The sequence below is a fragment of the Macrotis lagotis genome, chromosome 2 (assembly GCF_037893015.1).
Source record: "Macrotis lagotis isolate mMagLag1 chromosome 2, bilby.v1.9.chrom.fasta, whole genome shotgun sequence".
Classification (NCBI taxonomy): Eukaryota; Metazoa; Chordata; class Mammalia; order Peramelemorphia; family Peramelidae; genus Macrotis; species Macrotis lagotis.
Window position 1 is genome coordinate 281,342,201 of NC_133659.1, and position 20,921 is coordinate 281,363,121.

Consider the following 20,921-nt stretch of genomic DNA (forward strand, 5'->3'; position numbering starts at 1 on the left):
CAAATGATATCAACAGGCATTTCTCAAAAGATGAAAAACAATACTGAGATAAATATGAAAAAAATTAAAAATCACTAATAGGAAAAATGGAAATTAAAAGTGACAAAAGGAAAACTAAAATTGTTAGAGAGGACATATAAGAGGATAGGCAGGCACATTAATATACTATGGAACTAATGTACTATGTAGAGAACTATGAATTTGGTCTAGTCATTCATGAAAACAATTTGGAAGACTACTTCCAAACTCTTTGACATAGTAATACCAACACTAGCTATATACCTCAAAGAGATTAAAAAAGATAAAGAATGGTTATGTAAAAACATACATATTTTTTATATCAAAGAATTGGAAACTAAGAGGGTATACTCCCAACAAGTAGGGAATGGCTGAATAAATTGTGGTATTTGATAGCAATGGAATATTACTATACCATAAGAAATGAAAGGGAAAGATTAAGGGAAATCTGGAAAGACTTGCATGAAGTGATAAAGAAAAATGAGAACTAAACAAACAATTCACATGCATGTTAACACTGTAAAGAAAAACACCTGTCAAGGACCTAAGAACAATCATCTATTCAAGGGATAAAACCACATCTCTAGAAGTCCAATAATAAAATAAGTTTTTCACCTTAACATCTGTGATGGACTAGAGGTGCAGGATGAGACATACATTTTTCAGAACGGCCAACATGTAGAGTTCTTTTGTTTACCTTTATTATTTCTTATAGAGGTTGGGTGATGAGAAGAATTTGAGGGTTAGATGCTGGATGCTGACTCCCAAAAGAGAAAAGAATAACAATCAGGACAACTTTGGAATTGCATTAGTTAGTTATGGACTAACTAATCAGCAAGCTACATATTATAGAGATGTACTTTTATGTACAATCCTCTTTGTATATGTTTTGTATAAGGAAATGTTTATATTAATTGATGCTTATTGAATTATAATGAAAAAGTTAAAGAATAAAATCTTCATATTTGTTGTCATCTTCCCACTTTTGTTAATTATTCTTATAACTGGTTCAATTGGTTCTCATATCAAGATGTCCTCAGGTTAATTTTTTTCTTTGCTCTTGTTTTATGAGAGGATACCATCTTTGTTTCTTAATCACTTGTGCAATGTTTTTGAAAATAAGCTTGTAGTTTGAGGCTATATAGTCCTTGGTTATTATATATTTCTGCTTGGCAAAGAGATTAAACTTTTTTTTTTTTGACTGGCTGAGCCTTTTCTTTTTGGCCTCTTTGTTCTGATGAATATTTTATATGAGTTATATTTATCTAAGATATGGTGATAATGAGAGTCAACATCTTTATTTTTATACATTTCTCATTTGTTCAGAGACAAAACTTTTAAACTGGTAAGGTAGGAGGTGTTTAAGTGTACACAGTGTCTTCTTTTTTGTCTTCATCCTTTTAATTTGGTGTAAATTTTTACTTGTATGCTACAAAGTTTTTGATGGCGCTTATTCTAAAAGACTTCCATCAAACATTTCAAGGCCAACAGGATAGCAATGGAGTCAGGGAGACCTAGGGCTTCAAGTCCTGCCCCTAATAAAAGACCACAGTGAAATCACCTAATTTTCCCATGTTCAACACATTGTTTTTGCCAGAATTTCCTGAGTCCAAAGTGAAGTCACTGAACATGAAACTGTACGTATGTCTGCCTTAAGCTGGGAAGTCTGCTTGTTTTTCATGGTATTTTTCTACTTCTTTTTTCCTTGAAGTAAATGTTGGTGCATGGTTCACAACTATTGTCTTTGTGCTTTTTGCTCTTATGCATTATGAAGGAGGCTGATTAAATGGTTCACTGAAATTATATTTCTCACTGCTTTTCGGTGAACAATGAAATACATTCTATTATTTTCCTCAGAAGACTGAGATTAATCCAAGGACTAGCCTTCTATTTTCATGCTATTTTCTTTATGTTTTCTGGTTTCATTTATAGAGCCAATTCAATACTGATATAAGTTCTGTTCTTCTAGAGGTTATGTCAACTTTCTAATTATTCAATAAAGTCTTATACAGAGTACAACAGTTAAATTTTTCATGGGTGACTCATCCTCTCAATGGTGATGGACTGTTCCTTCCCTTGAAGGAAACTGCAATGCTTGTTAAGGAAAACTGAGCCATTCCATATCTGATCTATATGTGGAGTATGAGCTCCTTAAGAACAGGAATAGTCCTCTTTTCCAAGTTATATCACTAGGGTGTAGCCAGTTCTTGGCTAGGAACTTAACAAATACCAAAACCTGAAGGTCACCTTTGAGGTTTAGCTCTACCACGCCACAGTCAAAGAACACAACACCTTCTACAAGAGCTTTCTGTACTCAGCTACACAGGTCTCACTAAGGGGACACACTCTAACCTTGAGCCTGTCCTCATAGCTCTTCCTCCTTGATATTGTGATCTACTGGCATAACCTTCAGAAACCCATGGTTATAAGCAATACAATGAGACATCAGAGTAGTTTTATACCTACCAAAATGCTTTTAAGATTTTTAAAAAGCTAGGGGTGGCTAGGTGGCGCAGTGGATAGAGCACTGGCCCTGGAGTCAGGAGTACCTGAGTTCAAGTCTGGCCTCAGACACTTAATAGTTACTTAGGCATGTGGCCTTGGGCAAGCTACTTAACCCTATGGCCTTGAAAAATCTAAAAAATTTTTTAAAAAGCATACTTAAAAATATAAAAGAATAATGTTTTTATTGTGAAAGATTATATGAATTAGAAATGAAATTCCAACAAAGAATATTTAATGGCTTTTGACAATTTGAATTCTACAAAGAGCTCATAAAAGCAATACAAACTTTTTCAAAGAAGTTCTGCAACAGAGTCAAGTTCATTATACATCTACATCAAGCATTACTAGGCTGGACATATGAAGAGGTTAGCTAGGGCATTAAATCAAATGGAGTTAAGTGGTATGCATGGTAGTGTGGTAAGCTACTCTCTAAAGAACCAAACATAAAAGAGCTGAATAAATAGTCCTTTCTTTCCTATAGCTTAGTAAATAGAAAAAAGCTACAAAAGCATACAATGGAATAAAACTTTGAGATGTCTTATATCTATCTATCTTCCCATATATAAATGTTCTTTGTGGGAATTTCATTTCATTATATATATATATATATATATATATCTATATATATATATATATATATATATATATATATATAATGTACATGAATATATATTATATACACTGACTTATATAAATAAATATATATTCATGAATTAGAAATGAAATTCTCACAAAGAACATATAATGGCTTATCATAACTCAATTCATTTTTGTAATCTAGGTAATGTTATTTTTGAATGACAGATATATAGTTGACAAGTATATATCTAAAAAATATAGCAGGAGTCTGAATAATTTTGCCTTTATAAAAATAAACAAATGGATATTCCAGATCCTAAAAACTTTAAATGTAGCTAACCAAAGAATGTACATAACATTTATTTAAAGTGTTCAAGAATGATGAGGATAATCTTTTTAATCAAAATTATAAAATGTGATTTTCAGAGATGATTCCAAATGGCAAGTTGTGCTACTTTTGAAGACTTCTGGCTTTCATTTTCATTTCCAGTTCTAATTCAAATGATAAATATACTTCAAAAGTTTATATGATGAAACAAAATATGATTAATATTACTAAGTTGTTTGAGACCATGTAAAGCACATTCTATGTGCTTTACAAATGAGACTTAAAGTGATGGCATTTTGGTCATCTTTGATAGCAAAAGAATGAACCAGAATCATAAATGAGGTTTATAGGGTTCAAACCTCCTTGATTTGAAAGAATCTGGTTCTATTTAATTTACTTTATAATATTTTTGCTGATATTTTATGCCACTCACAATTGAAGTTCCAATGTCTGTCATTTAATTTCACCTATGACTAAGAAACTCACACCTTCCCTAAATGATCCCAACAAAAAATTTTTTAAAATCTCAACTGGTGGTAGATAAGGCCATCTAAGATTATTTTTTCTTATGATTCCATATTTGAGAGCGGTATAAGAGTATCTTCAACAAAATTTAAATTGCTATTTATAGGAAAATATAGATATACAACTATTATGCCAAGGAATTCTTTAAAATATTTGCTGTGATCCATATTACTATTTATATCACATTAAATTGTAAAGATAATGAAAAAATTAAAACATCCAATATTAAATAATAAAAGAAAAAAATTCTTTTAGTAGCTTGGGGAGAACAGTATTAAGTTGATATACATTATAGAAAGATTTCCTGTCTTAATTAAGGGGAAAAAAACAAGATTAGACTAAAAATAATTCTTCATGGGATTTATTTGTTTCTTATATCTTAAAACAGAGTCCTTTAGTAATAAAAGACATGTCATTACTATTGAAGTTCAATCTCCCCCATACTATAGTTAGTCCACTGCTTCCAAAAATATTCTTCTAAGAGTCATCTAGGAATAATGTTGTCCTACTGCCAGATCAAGTCATTCACTTTATACTTCTGTGAAACAGAAATACCCAGAAGTCCAGTTGTTAACATGAATATTTTAAATCTATTTTGATATTCAGCATTAAGCCTAACAAAATAATCTAAATGATGACAGTTTCCTTCAAAATATACATGTAAAATAAGAATTATTTCTAAATGTATCGCAGCACCCAGGAGTTCTGAGGAAGGACAATTTATTTAGGTATCCTGAGAGTGGCAATATTTGAGTTAAATTATTTTTTAGAATAAATTTCTTTATAATAGGTCATTGGTTTTAAGTTGTTAAAATTTTGTATTAAATAAAGTATTGCTACAGATTGGTGGTTTTTGACATATAGGAAGGAATGGAATGTGTAATAAAATTCATGATAAACATTTGACTTTTAAACCATGCCTAAAAACACTTCAAAGAATTTTAAATTGTTCAACAAATTGGTTTTTAAAAACCATATATTGGAATGTGCTGCCTCCCTTTGGAAATGGATCCATGGATATCTTAGTCTTCTAAAGGGAAACTTTCTCTTCCCCTATATGAGTCATTATGTGAGATTGAAGAATGATACATGATTTAATCTGCCTAATTCAAACTAAAATAGCTTTCCACACCTGAAAATAAGGTTTCTCATTTTCTAGAAATTAAATTTGTCAGTGTACCAAAACTTTAAAAACTGTATTATAATCTTATTACATAGCAAAAATATTCAGCTATCTGTTCTCAGCACTGAAGAACCAGAAAAAAAAATTTATAGGGGCTATTCAAGGATGGGAAAATTTTGCAACTGATATTACTGTGAAGTTACCTACATAGAAATTTAGTCTGTGATGCTCTACACTGATTCATATAGTATATTATTTACTCTCAAAAATTCCTTATTACCAATATGGATTAGCTAGCAATAATAGTAATGCCACATCATACTAAAATTTCTAGAAGATCAGTTATTTCAGAGTCTTGATAGTGATATTGACTTAGTTGTTTTTAAGATAGAGATGATGATAAGCTAAGTTAACAAACCCACTAATAGGTGTTCCCACCCACCACATACAATAAATACAAATGCAATAAAAATATATTTTTCACATGGAAAACGTACTGCTAGATTTAATTAAGTGTACAATTACATCTTCAAGCCCATTTTAGTAATAAAATTTTTTAAAGTAAAAAACATAAACAGCTAATAATAATAAGTCATATTCTAGTAAGTCATATTCAGGGAAATTATCATGTCTGAAAAAAATTTCTTCCTAAACATATCTTTATTCTATCTTCATATCTCAGGTCTGGGGATGTGAAGTACTGATATGAAGACGTTTGGAAATACTGTTTTGCTAATGATTATAATATAATACAAAAATCTGCAAATAACACCTATTTTAGCCTTTTTAAGAGCTAAAGTCAATGCAATTTTAAAAATAAATGTTTTAAAATAAATTAAAGTTTAAAAATATTTTATTTAGATCTAACTTTGAAAATAAAAATTCTTTAAAATGTTGAAAATGCTAAAAGAAAATAAAAAATTTAAAAGAAAATATTTCTATTGAGTCTAGAGAAATACACACATATTAAGAGATTACAAAATAGTATAAAATTCACATTCACCCAACTATTATCATAAGCATATATGTTCAAATAGACATGTGGGAAGTGAATATTACATGTTGGAATTAGTGACCTTCTTTTGTGAAGAGAAAAGCCTTGTATAGCTTGACCTTGCACCCTTAGTTTTCATGAGCAAATTTCAAAGGGTTCAGAAAAAGGGCAACTAGAATTACTATGACATAAAATTCTCCAGGAGAAGTTAATCAGTCCATGAATGGTGGGTAGTTTAAGAATGAAATACTGATGACAAGCAAATCCAAATAATGTGGATGAAGACTAACCAAAATTTTAAAAAATACTGAAGTGCTAGTAATGGATATAAAAGTGGATTTAAAACTGGTATGGTCCTGCAAGTATAATGCTAAGATTGCAAAAAACTCAGAATGAAGGGAGGCTGGTCTCCCCACTTCTCACTCCTCCCCCCAAGTAAAAAACAAAACAAAACAAAACAAAAGAAAATTCAGAAGTTATCCTGGGGAAAAGAAAATTTTCAGAATAGGACTACTGATGGGGGAGATAGATGATTTTCTTTTAACAAGAAATAGAGAGAAAGCAGAACCAATCAGGTTTTATCTTGATTGTTTTCTCTACCAAGTAGAGAATTAAATTGGAACAGAACACAAAGATGCTAGTACAACACTGACAGTCAAGGGAAGTCAGTTGTTATCTTTTGTTCCCAAAGAGAACCAAAATGATATCACTGTGTTGGGGTCAAGTTACAGTGTTCAACTGTGGTTGATCAGACCACTGAGTTTGGAAGGTTTTACCACTGGTAGGGCACAAATAGTTTAAATGAACATTTGGAGTGGATATGGCTCTAAATTTGCCTTTCTCTTGTTTCTTTTGAGCTACTTCAATTCTGCTTTGCTCAAGAGTTCAGCATTTTTTTGATGAGGGAACATCATGCTGAATGATCTATGCCAGTATCTCTCATTTCTCACTATCAATTCCAAAGTTTTTCAGAGACAAGCTAAGAGTATCCCTGTATCACTTCTTCTGACCTCTATGTAAGTGTTTGCCTTGTATGAGTTCTCAGTTTGTCTTTTAGGCAAACATACATTTGGAAAATAAGGATATATATATATAGGCGAGCACTTAAGATGCCACCAATGAATTCAAAATCACCTAGCCTAGATGAACATCCCAAAATACTGAAAAAAAAATGGTACAAGTAATTATTGAGCCATTATTAGAAGAGGTTAGGTGTTTAAGGATTGAAGAAGAGACAGTGTCCTAATTTATAAAAAATTTGAAAAGAGTCTGTAAAGAGTGGTCAAGAGTGGTCTGGAGATCCTGATTTTGATCTCTGAAAAATTCTTGACTCTTTAAAGAAAGAGATTATTAGTGAATGTATCAAAAAGGAAACTAATTCTAAACAATCACCATTGCCTTCATCAAGAATAGGTTATGCTAAGACTAAATACTTCATTTTTTTTGACTGATAGTTACTGAACGGTAAATCAGGAGAATGATGTACATATACCCAGATTTTAGATAAGTGTTTTGTAAAGTCTGAAATGTTAGACTGGCAACTGGCTGAACAGCCAGATCCAAAGAATAGTTCTTAATAATTTAATGTTAACTTGAAAAAAGGTTTTCAATGGAACGTTCTCGGTCCTTTGCTATTAAACATTGTTCCAATGACTTGGATAAAAATAAAAATGGCATATTTAACAAAAGACAAACGACACTGAGAGAAATAACTAATACACTAGACAGAATGTAATAAGATCTTGACACATACTGAATTTTAAAAAATAAATTTAATAGATCATAAGGTTTATTTGGATTTGAAAAAATCAACTTTACAATTAAAAGGTGGGCAAATGTAGCTTGCCAAAAGTATGAAAAAATGAAATTTTTGTAAACTATAAGCTCAATGAGTCAAGATTATGATATGGAAACCAAGAAAACTAATGTGATCATTACCTGCATTAGGAAAGGCTACAGAATGTGTTCAGAATGAAGATGGAAATAGTCCCACTGTACTCAACAATGATGATCAGATCAACTTTGGAGCATTATGTTTAGTTCTAGGTGTTTAGGAAAGACAAGTGATAAACTGCAGTGTGCACACCTGAAGGCAATCAGATAGTGAAGGCCCTGAAGGTCAAGTCACTATGAGGATCACTTAAAGGAAACAGAGATAGTAAGCCTAAAGAACAGGAAAAAGAGAGGAACACCATAGCAATCTTTTAAGTATTTGTGAAGGTTGGCTATGGAAAAGAGGATTGAAATAAATTCTTTTCGGAGTAGAAGATGGAAGACAGAACAAAGCACAATGAGCTGAAGCTGCAAAAAAAAATCAAATTAAGTCTATGTAAGGAAGTTAATTCAAAGGAAGCCTTCAGAAGAAGGAATGTTTCCCCCAGTTCCAGGTCTCCACGCAAAGGTGAGTAACTGTGTGCTGTAGTCTGAAGAGATGATGCTTTTTTGGGTATTGGTTGGACTAGTAGGTCAAGGTTCTCTTTCTACTCCGAAAATCCCATGTTTCTATTTCAGAATTCTCACTAAAGTAACAAATAGAATCCTCCTTCATGTTTCATATTGTAATGGAATGAGATATATGGTAAATTATTAAAATACAAATTATTAAGAGATCCAGCAAGAACAGTTCATCTTTCAAGCCCTGGGAAAAAAACAAACACCTTCAGATCCCTTTAATTAACAACAACAACAACAAAAAAGGGAAGACTCTCATGCTAATATGAAGCTTTTCATCTTTTAAGTAAAAGATGTATTCAAAATAAGATTTCAAAAAAGCTAAATTTATTTCTAGTATACAACAAAAATTTCACTGAGTTGGATCAATAATATTTACACATTACCAACAGTGTGTGGAGTATTACACAATGTAAAGTTAATAAGAATCTGATCCCAGTGATTGACAACTAGAGTTAAGTGTCAGAAAAACTGGGTTCTGGTCCCAGAGTTACATGTACTGCTTTGTGATCTTAAAAAAGACTGTCTTTATTGAGACTCAAATACCTCATTTGTCAAATAGGTCAAATCATAATACACCAAACCCTCATCCTTACCCATCAGTCTGCCCTAATACTTCAAGAGTTATAGGAAATATTTTTTAAAAGGATGTAAAATATATAAACACTGCAAATATGTAAGCTATTACTATAAAAACTGAAATGAGTATCATAATTTTACATGAAAAGACTTTGTAGATTATTCTGACTTACATGAATATTCCAAGACTTTATGGATTAAAAAAAGTATTCATATTCCTAAAGACTGATTCACTAAGTGATAGAAAATACACTTTAATCATGAAAAATAATTTAAGTACTTTTCCAAGCAGTTTAAATTGTGATGTTTATCTTAAATAAGACAAAACATTTTCCAAAGTATTATGAAATAAAAAGTAAAAAAGGCATTTTTCATGCTAATCAGAAATTTTCTGAAAAATGAGTTTACAATTTCTTCAATGGGGTGTCAAACAAAATCTATACATTACTGGAGATTCAAGAACACTACAGTGCTAAAGAAGGTAATAGCAATTGCCACAAGTTTATGGTAAGTGCCATCAAGATCTTAGGTAAAATTATAAGACATATACATTTTTTGCACGTTCTTTTATCACCTATCCTTACCTCTAGCTGGGTTGTGTCCTTTAGTTATATACTATATAAATCCTGTCACTGTAACACTCAAACAAACTTACTCTTCATTGAAAAGCCTTCTACCCCCTAATCTAACCACCTATTTTTTTCAATACCAGTTTTCTCAATAAAATTTTCAGGAAGGTAATCTAATTGAAGAAATTATATCAGGGTATCAATGATAGATGCTTTAAAACTCCTAGAATAAAGTTGGAAGATGGGACTTCTTATTTCACTGAGACAATTATAGGTGGTTTATAAATGTCATACCTTTTATTCAAAACTTTTGAGTCTCTCTCTTTTGGGGTTAGATTAATTTTACAAATTGAAATTGACAGCTCAAATAAACTAAAAATGTAGACTTAGAATTCAGAAAGTCTTAAGGAAAATACAATCCAAATCTCCTGAAAGAATAAGATAGCACTGTCAAAAGAAGAAAACTCTAAATCAGTAATCAATTCTAAGTTTTTACAAAAAATACTAAATTATGAAACATAGCATATAAGATAATTATATACTATATAACTTTTTTCCTATGATTTTATGAATGGGGAAAAATAAGTCCTTATATTGTGTGGTGTGTGTGTTTGTGTGTGTACATGTAGAGTCTCTATAGTAGGAAGAGACTTCAGAGGCCATCTAATTCAATATATTCTTCAAGGATCAAGACCTAAGATGCTCTTTATAAGTTTAGATTGATAGTAATATAGCCCATATTAGATGAAGAAGAAACAAAACATCACACCAAGGGAATAAGGAAAAAAAAAGGTCTCTCTTACAACACAGAATGCTTGAAATTTTAGTTTAAATTTTTCAAGCAACTTGATTTTTAACATGGTAGTCAGGAAAACACTTCCATTTAAAAAAACATGTTACTTAGCATTGTTTTTATTTTACTGGCTTTGGTATTTAACACAATATACTATATTCTTTCCTTCTGACAACCTCTTCCTATGAACATCTTTCATATCATTTAATATATTTATTTATAGCTAGAAAAAATAGTCTTTAAGGTTTCCAAATCTGTCTTAAAAAACAAAAAACCCAAACCTATATTTAGTATAAAGAGATGTTCAAATTTAATCTTGAGATTGCTTTCAGATACCAAAATAGTTTCTCTTTTTAAATAAATATCTGAGTGAAACATTCCTTAAGCTACTACTGATAACACATCACCTACTTGCTGAAACCAGGTGTGGCAATGATGCTGTGATATGCATTCTAGAACACTGAACATAAATTTGAAAATTATTTCCACTATTCAAAACCAGTGATTTCCAAGAGTACATTCATTTCATTTCATTTCATTTCATTTCATTTCATTTCATTTCATTTCATTTCATTTCAAAACACCTACCTGGATAGCTGAATTCATGAAACACGTATTTCCCAAGTTACTTAGGCCACATAAGCCAGGCTGTTCATTGTTTCTTCCTGGCTCTGAATAATCATAGTTCTTATAAGCAGTGTATGATGGGAGACAATAGTTTGAGTTTTTCACACTGGAAGAAAACAAAACATCTTTCATAATGCAGCTAATAAAGAACTCATGGATCATATGACTGCAAACCATATATAGCACTTTATATGACATATGACATAAATGGTCTGATTTAATTTTTTTAAAAAAGCACTTAACTTAGATACTTCTAAGTATCTAATACCAGCCAAAATGAACCCACCACACATCCCTTGATAGTCATCAAAAACACTGCATCATGTATAACACCAACCAATTCAGACTACTACTGTATTTTTCTACCATTGATTAACTGGAGCAGCTTCACAGCAAACCCTATTCTTCATTGATCCAGCAAATCTAAAACAATTACATTTTAAACACCACAAGCAGCAAGAGAACATCTTATCTATGTCTCTTTTATATCCTGCTACTGTAAGAGTAAGAACAGTAGAAGTGGGAAGAATTGTGCTTCAGTTACAGGTGAGAGCTGAGAATTCCAAGGCCACTGTGACATCACTGGCCTGATGAGCTGAAAATTCTATTTACAGTTTCTCTGCTAGGACAGGACAATACAGCACTGAAATATAGAAAAGGTCTGGGATGATCAGGAATGCACAAAAATACTTCTAAGTAGGTATACCATTACTAGTAATATACTATTTTCCTTTTCTTCAAGCTTGTTAGATTTAACAATGATTGATTTTAGGCTAATTTGCCTTTTTGTTAAAAGTGAATGATTTAGAAAAATGTCTAATAAAAACTTAAGTGTCTAAAATTGTCTAATAAAAACTTAAGTATGGCAAGGGGAAATTTTTAAAAAGGAAAGTAGGGTGGCTAGGTGGCACAGTGAATAGAGCACTGGCCCTGGAGACAGGAATACCTGAGTTCAAATCCTGCCTCAGACACTTAATAATTACCTAGCTGTATGGCCTTGGGCAAGTCACTTAACCCCATTTGCCTTGCAAAAAAAAAAACTAAAAAAGGAAAATAATTCAGTAAGAAAATATTCCTCTTTTTTTTAAAAAATAAAACATTTGCATAAGAGTAAACTTCTTTAGTAATCATAAAATATTCACAGTAGAAGTTTTGGATAGTATTCAAGGCATTCCTGCAATTGTTCAATATTCTTTTCTACCTTAGAATAAACCTGGACATGATTCACAATATAATTACATAAAAGCAAGCATGGCAAAAACAAACAAAAAAAATTGCAGTGTCATGAGTGAATAGTCATGAATTAAAAACTTTTATTTTTAAAAAATTAGTCTATAATCTATGGTGTTCTAATTTTTAAAAATCATGCTTGCAGTTGATAACCAAGATTTGAAGAAATATTTCATATTTTCCCCTTTGTTTTTGCAAATTTAAGAACTGAAATGAATTATACCTCTGTTAAGTATTCCTTATTGCTGAAATCTTTCTCTGTTCTCTTAAAAATAAGTTAATATTAAAAGGAGAAAAGCAAACAAAAAACCTTAAGATTACACTAGAGGGAACCAGTCAAAATCTTGCAATATCTAGGGGAAACCTATGAACTATTTAGATGAAAGAAATAAAGCACTAACTACAAGAAAATTAAGTGAAGCCAGAGTTATACCAATTTACCTCTTTAAAAAACAAATACTTTAAAAGTGTCACAAAAACAAAATTCGGGGCAGTAATAGATAGAGCACTGGCCCTGGAGTCAGGAGGACCTGAGTTAAATTCTGGCCTATATACTTAATAATTCCCTAACTGTGAGACCTTGGGCAAGTCACTTAACCCCACTGCCTTGCAAAAAAAAAATTCAAATATACTGTTCTTTGCAAATTATTAGAATCATTATATTCTTAAAAACAATGAAATAAATTGCTGTAATATTCATTTTAAATTATGCTAACGTTTTAAGTAAGTTTAAATCATTTAATATTATTACTAAATATTAAAATAGGTTTTAGGCACAGCATAAAATACAATATCTGTATTTTACACATTAAGTTAATAAAAACAAAATATAATTTTGTTATAACAACATAATGAAATTTCACTAGTCACAAGGCACAATTTATGGGAAAATATAAATATGTCACTGTAGCCTTTCTTTCTATGATACTCTCTGTCTCTGTCTCTCTCTCTCTCTCTCACACACACACACACACACACACACACACAAACACACAAACACACACAATCCTGAAAGACAAATATATATTCAGCTATGTATCCTTCTCTCTATAAGATCAGTGATGTATGAGAACTCTTCTTTGGTGGCTATGCAATCAAATTTCTTGTGTGCTAAGAAATGAACAAATAGATTTCCTGAGAGTTGAAATTAAATGTTAGTCTGTTTTAGTGACAGCTTAAAAACTGCTTCCCCAGAAGGCAAGGAATGTCCTATAGAATTAAATCTAAGTATTCCATTCATGAAATATTGATAAAACTTTTGATAACTACAAATGTTATTACTTTTCCTACAGAAAATCACATTAAATAATTTGCAAAAATTCTATGACACTGATACTGAGAGTAAAGATTATTAACTAAGAGTAAAGATTATTAATCATTTCCTATTATAACATCTTAAGTTAATCTCATTCATAAAAGGCAATGCCAAAAAAAGTTCAATAATGAACTGAATGATTTACAAGTTGTTGCATTTTTAAAGACTCTTTTAGTATATTAATAGCTTTACATATAGTAATAATATATTAAAATTAGTTTTTATAAAGTTGATCTATTTTTCCAGTGGTGGTTTAAATCATTTTATGCATTTTAACTTTACATTCATCAGTTTTCAATTGGCAAAACCTCTTCAGCTTTATTTTTTTGTCATATAAAAAACCCAAATGATTTACTTGCCTCAAAGCATTCATACTTTAAAAAAACTTAAAATGAAAACGTTTGCAAAAACAAAAACTATAATTTATATAATTTGAAATCATCAAAAGTACTGGTTCCAAAATATAAATGCTTTTTTGTAATATTCAAGATGGCAGAATTATGAGGTCTTTCCCAATGGATAAAGAAGATTCTTATAAAATGAGGGATTATCTTGAAGAACCTTTTTTTTTTTAACTTTTTACTTTAAAATGAGCAATTTCCTTGAACAGGAGCAATGGAGCAGGCCATTTATGTAATCATAAAAGTGAGGGTTGAAGAGAACTATTGGAGATCCAATTTAACCTTCATTCATTTATTTGCCTATCAATCTGTCCATCTATTTTTATTTTTACTTATAAAAACAAAAACAACAAACCATGTCCTAAGGTGTTTAAGTGACCTGTGAGGATTATCCTACAAATTATTCATAGTCAAGACAAATGCAAAGCTCCCAAATCACAGGAATAGGGCTCTTTCTAGTTTTCCCACATTGTCTTATACAGGGCAATCCAAAAGTCTTAGTACAGTTTTAATTTAAAATTTTAGCAGCAAACTCACTGACTTAAACTTAAGACTGCATAAAAACTTCTGCAATTTGGAAAATGGAACTTGTGTATTTCAAGTTACTGTGTATATAACTGGAAAAATTTCAAGTGATAGGGAAAAGACTTTCTCTGTTTATTAAGAGTACAGCAACAAGTGGCAGACACGATCTTCAGAATGATACTGTTCTTTTTAAATATCTAGGAATTAGATGATAGGTCTACAGAATAGAGGAAAAGGCAGGATTGAAGAGAAAATTAGTTTTAAACTAAGACACTATAACTGATATCAAGTCTTTATTTTCAAATAAAGGTTGTAATGAATAGATCATTGAAAAATACTAAGTACATGGAAAGTGGAAGAATAAATTTTAGAGAAAGTGTGATTCAATATATCTCTATCAATACTATATCAAAATAAGAGTTGGGCTGACAAGTCACAGAGGCCAGAAAATTGGATATGAGTACTTTTCGAAAAATAATAAGAGCATATCACACATATATTTCATTATTTTTTGGAATACTAAATATAAACTAGATATAGAATGCATAGCTACCATTTTAAAAAAATCCAAATTTCATAAGAAAAAATATTCTGGCACACATTCAGCACCTTTTTCCCATCATGAAATTTTGCTAAAATAATTAAACACTTTGCATTTCATGTGTGAAAATATATTCAGTCACAAATTTTCATAATTCAAGATGACAAAAATTAAGACCACAATACTGGATTAGTGTAGAATTTTACAAGACTGATCACGCACTCAAAATTATCACATATAATTATTTTAGCACACAATCTAAGTGTTAACAAAATCACTAGCTATTGAAATACTATATGGAATTTCATTTATGTACTTGAGAATTCAGGGGTTATCCTCACAAATTTTAACACTGAAAAGTCATGCTTAAATCAACCTGAAATTCTACTACCCCACACTGCTATATACTTTCAGAAATTGAAGAGTAGGTCAAGAAATAACTACAAGCAAACAATTTTAATTTATAATATAGTTTCTATTTAAAATTTCTCTAAGTCAAAAGAAATTCTGATAGTACTGCACATAACAGTAAATCAGACAAATATAAAATATGCTTCTGTATACGAAAATTACATACTACTAAACAGTGGTAGCTGTGAGAATTTTAATAAACTCTTTTAACACAATTATCTGCAAAGATATAGGAAAATTGTTAAAAGAGGTTTCCAAGATAATCCAATTACTATATTGTGATTTGATTGTCAAAACCATTTTCATCATTAGAGAAGACAGTCTATAAATTATACATATAACTGTCCTTTACTGAGCATGTTAATTATACTAATCTCTAGTTAACAGCCAGGAACCAGTTCACCACAGTATTTCCCTAAGTAAATTAAACACATATTTACAATTTATAGTTAAAAAGCATGTTCTTTGTTTAATATAGAGAAGGGTGGTTCATGGGGGGGGGGGGGAATCATCTCTGATAATAGCAGTAATTGCTAGAAGCTATGGTACAAAATATTACTGTTTTATTTTTACTTAAGTCTTGTTCCATTGGATATAAATTTTAATGGAAAAACTATTACTAGAAACAGGTTGAATTTCTTTCAATTTGTTCCACATCAGATGCTTGGTATCACTTGACATGTAAAGTGTATATATAGTGTAATTAGAGTTAACTTAGTATATATATGTTATACTAAGATGAGAGACTGTAATGGATAAAATTTCTTAAAGTTTTTTTTCAAGATTTTTAACTCTTATTTCAAATTACCCAACTTTGAGTTCTAGCCTATATCGTTATAACATGTATATGCTAATCCAAATGTCTCAAGAAAATATGCATTATTGCTAGTCATAGATAACCATAAAATAAATATAAGGTGATTCACATAAAAGTATTGTATAACAGTACGGATGATTATAAAGATACAAATATAGTTATAAAGGTCAATCAAAAATTATTCACATCAAAAATGTTTCTTTTAACAATTTTATTTATAAACTTTAAATTACTGGTTGAAATCACTGGTTTTGGAAATGTCAAATTCTAAAGCAACTTTAGTATACTTGACAGAAAGTCCTTTTAGGTCACGATTCAAATTACTTATTACATACTAAATCAATAGCAAATTTATGAGTAAGCATGCTCACTCACTTTACTTTGTGGAGTGCTAACCAGGCATTTAGAGAAAGTCATTTTGGTTTTGTTTTTTTTTTTTTTTGGTTTTTGCAAGCAAATGGGGTTAAGTGGCTTGCCCAAGGCCACACAGCTAGGTAACTGTTACATGTCTGAGGCCGGATTTGAACTCAGGTACTCCTGACTCCAGGGCCAGTGCTCTATCCACTGCACCACCTAGCAGCCCCAAGAAAGTCCGTTTTAAAGTAAAAAGTATTCTCAATTCTAAAAGAGTTATTTTCTGCAATCACAAGGGGGTGATTCAATTAAACAAACAGTTCTTAAGATACATTGCTTACTTTCTGTTGTTGATGTTGTTATAATTATTTGATAGAGATGAAGGAGAGATCTTTGGTAAAGTTGAAAAATTGGATGCACCTGGGGACCTTTAAAAATATGAAAATGTTAAATTAGATAAAGATGCTGAATTCTGAAATTAATCATGAAATAAAGAAAAGAACAGATGTCAATGTATGTAGTAAAGGAATGTTGAAAAATAGTTATGAGCAAAAAACACTAAATATTAATTGGTTTCCAAATTCAAAATGCATTCTTCACATAAAAATTAACTCATAGCAGGAAAAAGCAACCATATTTATGTTTCATTAGCCAAATTAAATGAGCAATGTCATTCTTTTGATTATTTTATTAAATGAAATATATCATTTTTTTCTAAAATTAGACATTTACTATTAAATATTTTGTTGCCAATGTTCCATACATTAAAATAATAGGAATATACTCTCAGAAGTTAATTCCAAATAGCTTTATATATTAAGAAGTCAATTATTCACAAAGCCAATTTATAACTCAATTAAATAACCAACTCCTAATTAACCATAGGATGAATAAATTGCAAGGATAGTTTACAACAAAATTCTTTTTTTGGTCAACAGGTTTAAAGATAATTAATATAAAAGCTGTCCTATAATAAAGCTTATTAATTCACATCATCCAGACCCACCCAGAGTTTTTAAAAAGTTTTTTGTACACCATGGATCTCATATCCAAGTAAGCATGGACCATTTCTTGGAATGAGGTTTTAAAATGCATTTTAAAAAAAATAGGATTACAAAGGAAACCAATTATATTGAAATTATTCATTTTAGCAAAGGTCACTGATCCCAGGTAAAGAACCTGTGGTTTAATTCAACATTATGTTACAGATAAGGAAAGAGGACTAGAGAGATAGTAACTTGCTCAAAGGTCACTCAACTATTAAGAAGCCAAAGGAGGTTTCAAAACCAGGTAGGTATTCTAAATGGAAATCCAGGGCTCCATCTACTGTACTACATAATGTTCTACTGGTCATTCTTAAATTAGTTATTTACAGCAATTTAATCAGTTAATTTTCCCTCTAATCTGGTTTTCATTATTAATTTACTTGGCAAGTTCCTTTTTCAGTGTAAAAGTAAATTTCAGTACAATATCAACATTACCATAAACTCCAAATTTGGGAGATCAAATTTGGATCAATTTTACTTTTATACTATTTTTCGTTTTGAATTTTGATCTACTCACAACTTTTTGAGAAGACACAATGAACTAAGGTATACTTAATCCTACAGAAAATTTTAGTAGCAAACTCAGTGAATCAATCTCTCAAAATAGAAAAGTACCCTAGATGTTTTCAAACTCTTTTACAGACTATTAGTCATTTATCATATTCATTAACATCTCTATTAAAAATGGTGTTTAAAAGGAAAAGGTAAAATTCATCAATTCTTCTTTTACCATTTTCTAAAAATACCTTTGCATGCCTTCAGGCTTTCTAACTAAATAAAGAGGTTACCTGGATAATATAGAGATGGTGCAACACTGATCTGAGCATGATAACATTTTGCTGAATTGAATCTGAATTTAATGCTTATCTTTAGTAATCCCAAAGTGGACTATTGACTTAGAATATACTTATTACAAAATAGGGGGTGAATACAGCCAATTGTGTGTGTGTATATGTGCATGTACTCACACATGCGCGCGCACACACACACACACACACACACACACACACACACACTGCTTATCATATAAATCTGTGACCATAAATGGGCCATTGGACATTTTTTACACATACACAAATATACTCATACAGTCTCTCTCAGGTTTGTAAATGTGAACCTAAATGTTCTCCTGGTTTGAAATTTATTTTCCTCTTCATTTGACAGAACCTTGAAATGTATTGTTGAGGAAAATGAAAGCAGTTTCATATACCAAAGATAATTTTTTCATCTTTCTACAATTTAAAATTTTCAGAAATACACACACACACACCCCAAAAATGCATGCATGAATGTGTGTATGTGTGTGTGGCTAACCATGACTCAGCTGCTGTCTCACCTTGGAGCTTTCCTCAGCACCTGGACCACGCCTTTGTGATACCCCCCCCCCAACTGCTGAACTCCCTCCAGAGGGTCCATCTGGGGTTGGGCTGGGGGTGGGAAGTCCGAGACTTAAACTGACCAACTTCCCTTCCCCTCCTGACTTTCTGGACATTGACCCTGTGCCTCCTGCAGGGTTCCAGTCCACCCCATCTCTTCAGGTGCCCATTGTTCATTGTCTCCTCCATTTGTAAACTCCTCAAGGGAAGGGACTGTTTTCTGCCTTCTTTTTTGGGGGGGGATCCCCAGTACTTAGCACAGTACTGGCACACAAATAAATGTTGATTTAACTGAATCCAACTGTTGCCTCCTTTGTATCCTTCTTCTAGCACTGAGCACATCTGGGACATACTAAGTAAGCCTTGAATAAAACCTCTTTGCTTTACTACCCAAGCTTGGGCATTTCCTAAAATACAAAGACTCCTAAAGGAACAAGCAATCCACTTCCCTTAACACATGAATATACTTTTAAAAAAGTTAAGACTCTTCAAATACAAAAGAGGAAGAAACAATAATGAATAATAATCAGATGATCTAAAGAACTCTCATGAATCTAGCCAAGGATAAGGAAATTTCACTATAATGTAATTTGCTTTAAGTTCAATTTAGGGTTCAAGAAGTCATACAATTATTTATGTAACAGAACATGTGATTTTACCTCATCGCATGGTGGTCTTTGTTGCTCTCAGTATCATCATATTTCTCCACTTCCTTTCATTATAAAAGTTCTTGAATGAGCAATTTACACCTGTTTTTTTCATTAGATGTTACTCCTTAAACAATGACATCCACCTTTTCACTTTTACTTGGAAAAGTCAAAATCTATCAATACTCTGAGATACCAAAGCCACAGGCTTCTTTCATTCTGACAAATTTGAGAACGCCTTCAATAATTCTTGCTTCCTACAAAATGCTGCCTGTTGATTTCATGACATCAGGATCTGATACCACCTTCTTTCTCTCCAGCTCTAATTCATGCAGCTTCTCTCTATTCACAGTGTAGCTGAGGCAGTGATTCACTCTCCGATGTGTCTTTATTCACATTATTCACTGGAATGTCTTCCCCCTTAAACAGCTGATTCTTCAGGAAATCAAATGCTACCCTCCTCCAAGAAGCATCCTGTCATTCTTCTGATATAATGAAATTAAGACTTCAAATGCACTTTTTACATCCATGACATGATCAGCAGTGTTACATGAAAATTAAGGTTATTTACTAAGTACTGGAAAGATGAGGACAAGTTTTCTGAAGAACTCACAGGGGGGAAGGGGAAGCAGGGGATGCAATAACAACTAAGGAAATCAGTAAAGAGCTTTTATAGAAAGTGGCGCTTGAAGGAGTTAGGCAGAGTTCCATCTTCACCTATTTTTCCAAAGAGTTTATATAGAATTGGAACCAATTGCTCCTTAAATGTTTGATAGAATTCACTTGTGAATCCACCTGGGCCTGGAGATTTTTTCTATATGGGAATTCAATGATAGCTTGTTGAATTTCTTTTTCTGAGATAGGGTTATTTAGGTATTTGAATTCCCTCTTCATTTAAACTTGGGTTTTACTTAGATTATCAAATTTATTTGCATACAGTTAGGCAAAATAATTCCAAATTATTATTTTAATTTCTTCCTTATTGGTGGTGAGTTCACCTTTTTCATTTATGATACTAGTATTTTGGTTTTCTTTCTTTTCTTTTAAATCAAATTAACCAAAGGTTTATCAATTTTATTGGTTTTTTCATAAAATCAACGCTTGATTATTAGTTCAATAGTTTTCTTGTTTTCAATTTTATTAATTTCTCCTTTAATTTTTTGAATT

General features: G+C 31.2%; 1 protein-coding gene across 18 annotated transcripts in view; it reads right to left on the reverse strand.

Annotated features, from left to right (window-relative positions):
• Nucleotides 1-20,921, reverse strand: part of USP15 (ubiquitin specific peptidase 15) — a 207,338-nt gene that overhangs the window by 62,980 nt on the left and 123,437 nt on the right. For 9 of the 18 annotated variants that reach the window (XR_012476192.1, XM_074226234.1, XM_074226232.1 and 6 more), the window contains 2 exons: nucleotides 17,027-17,113; nucleotides 11,053-11,197 (listed from right to left, as the gene is read on the reverse strand). Coding sequence is in view for 14 of the 18 variants with exons in the window: in XM_074226234.1 (XP_074082335.1) it covers nucleotides 11,053-11,197; nucleotides 17,027-17,113 (232 nt within the window). In the remaining 4 variants the exon portion in view is untranslated. The other 9 variants (XR_012476191.1, XM_074226241.1, XM_074226246.1 and 6 more) reach the window with 9 other exon arrangements.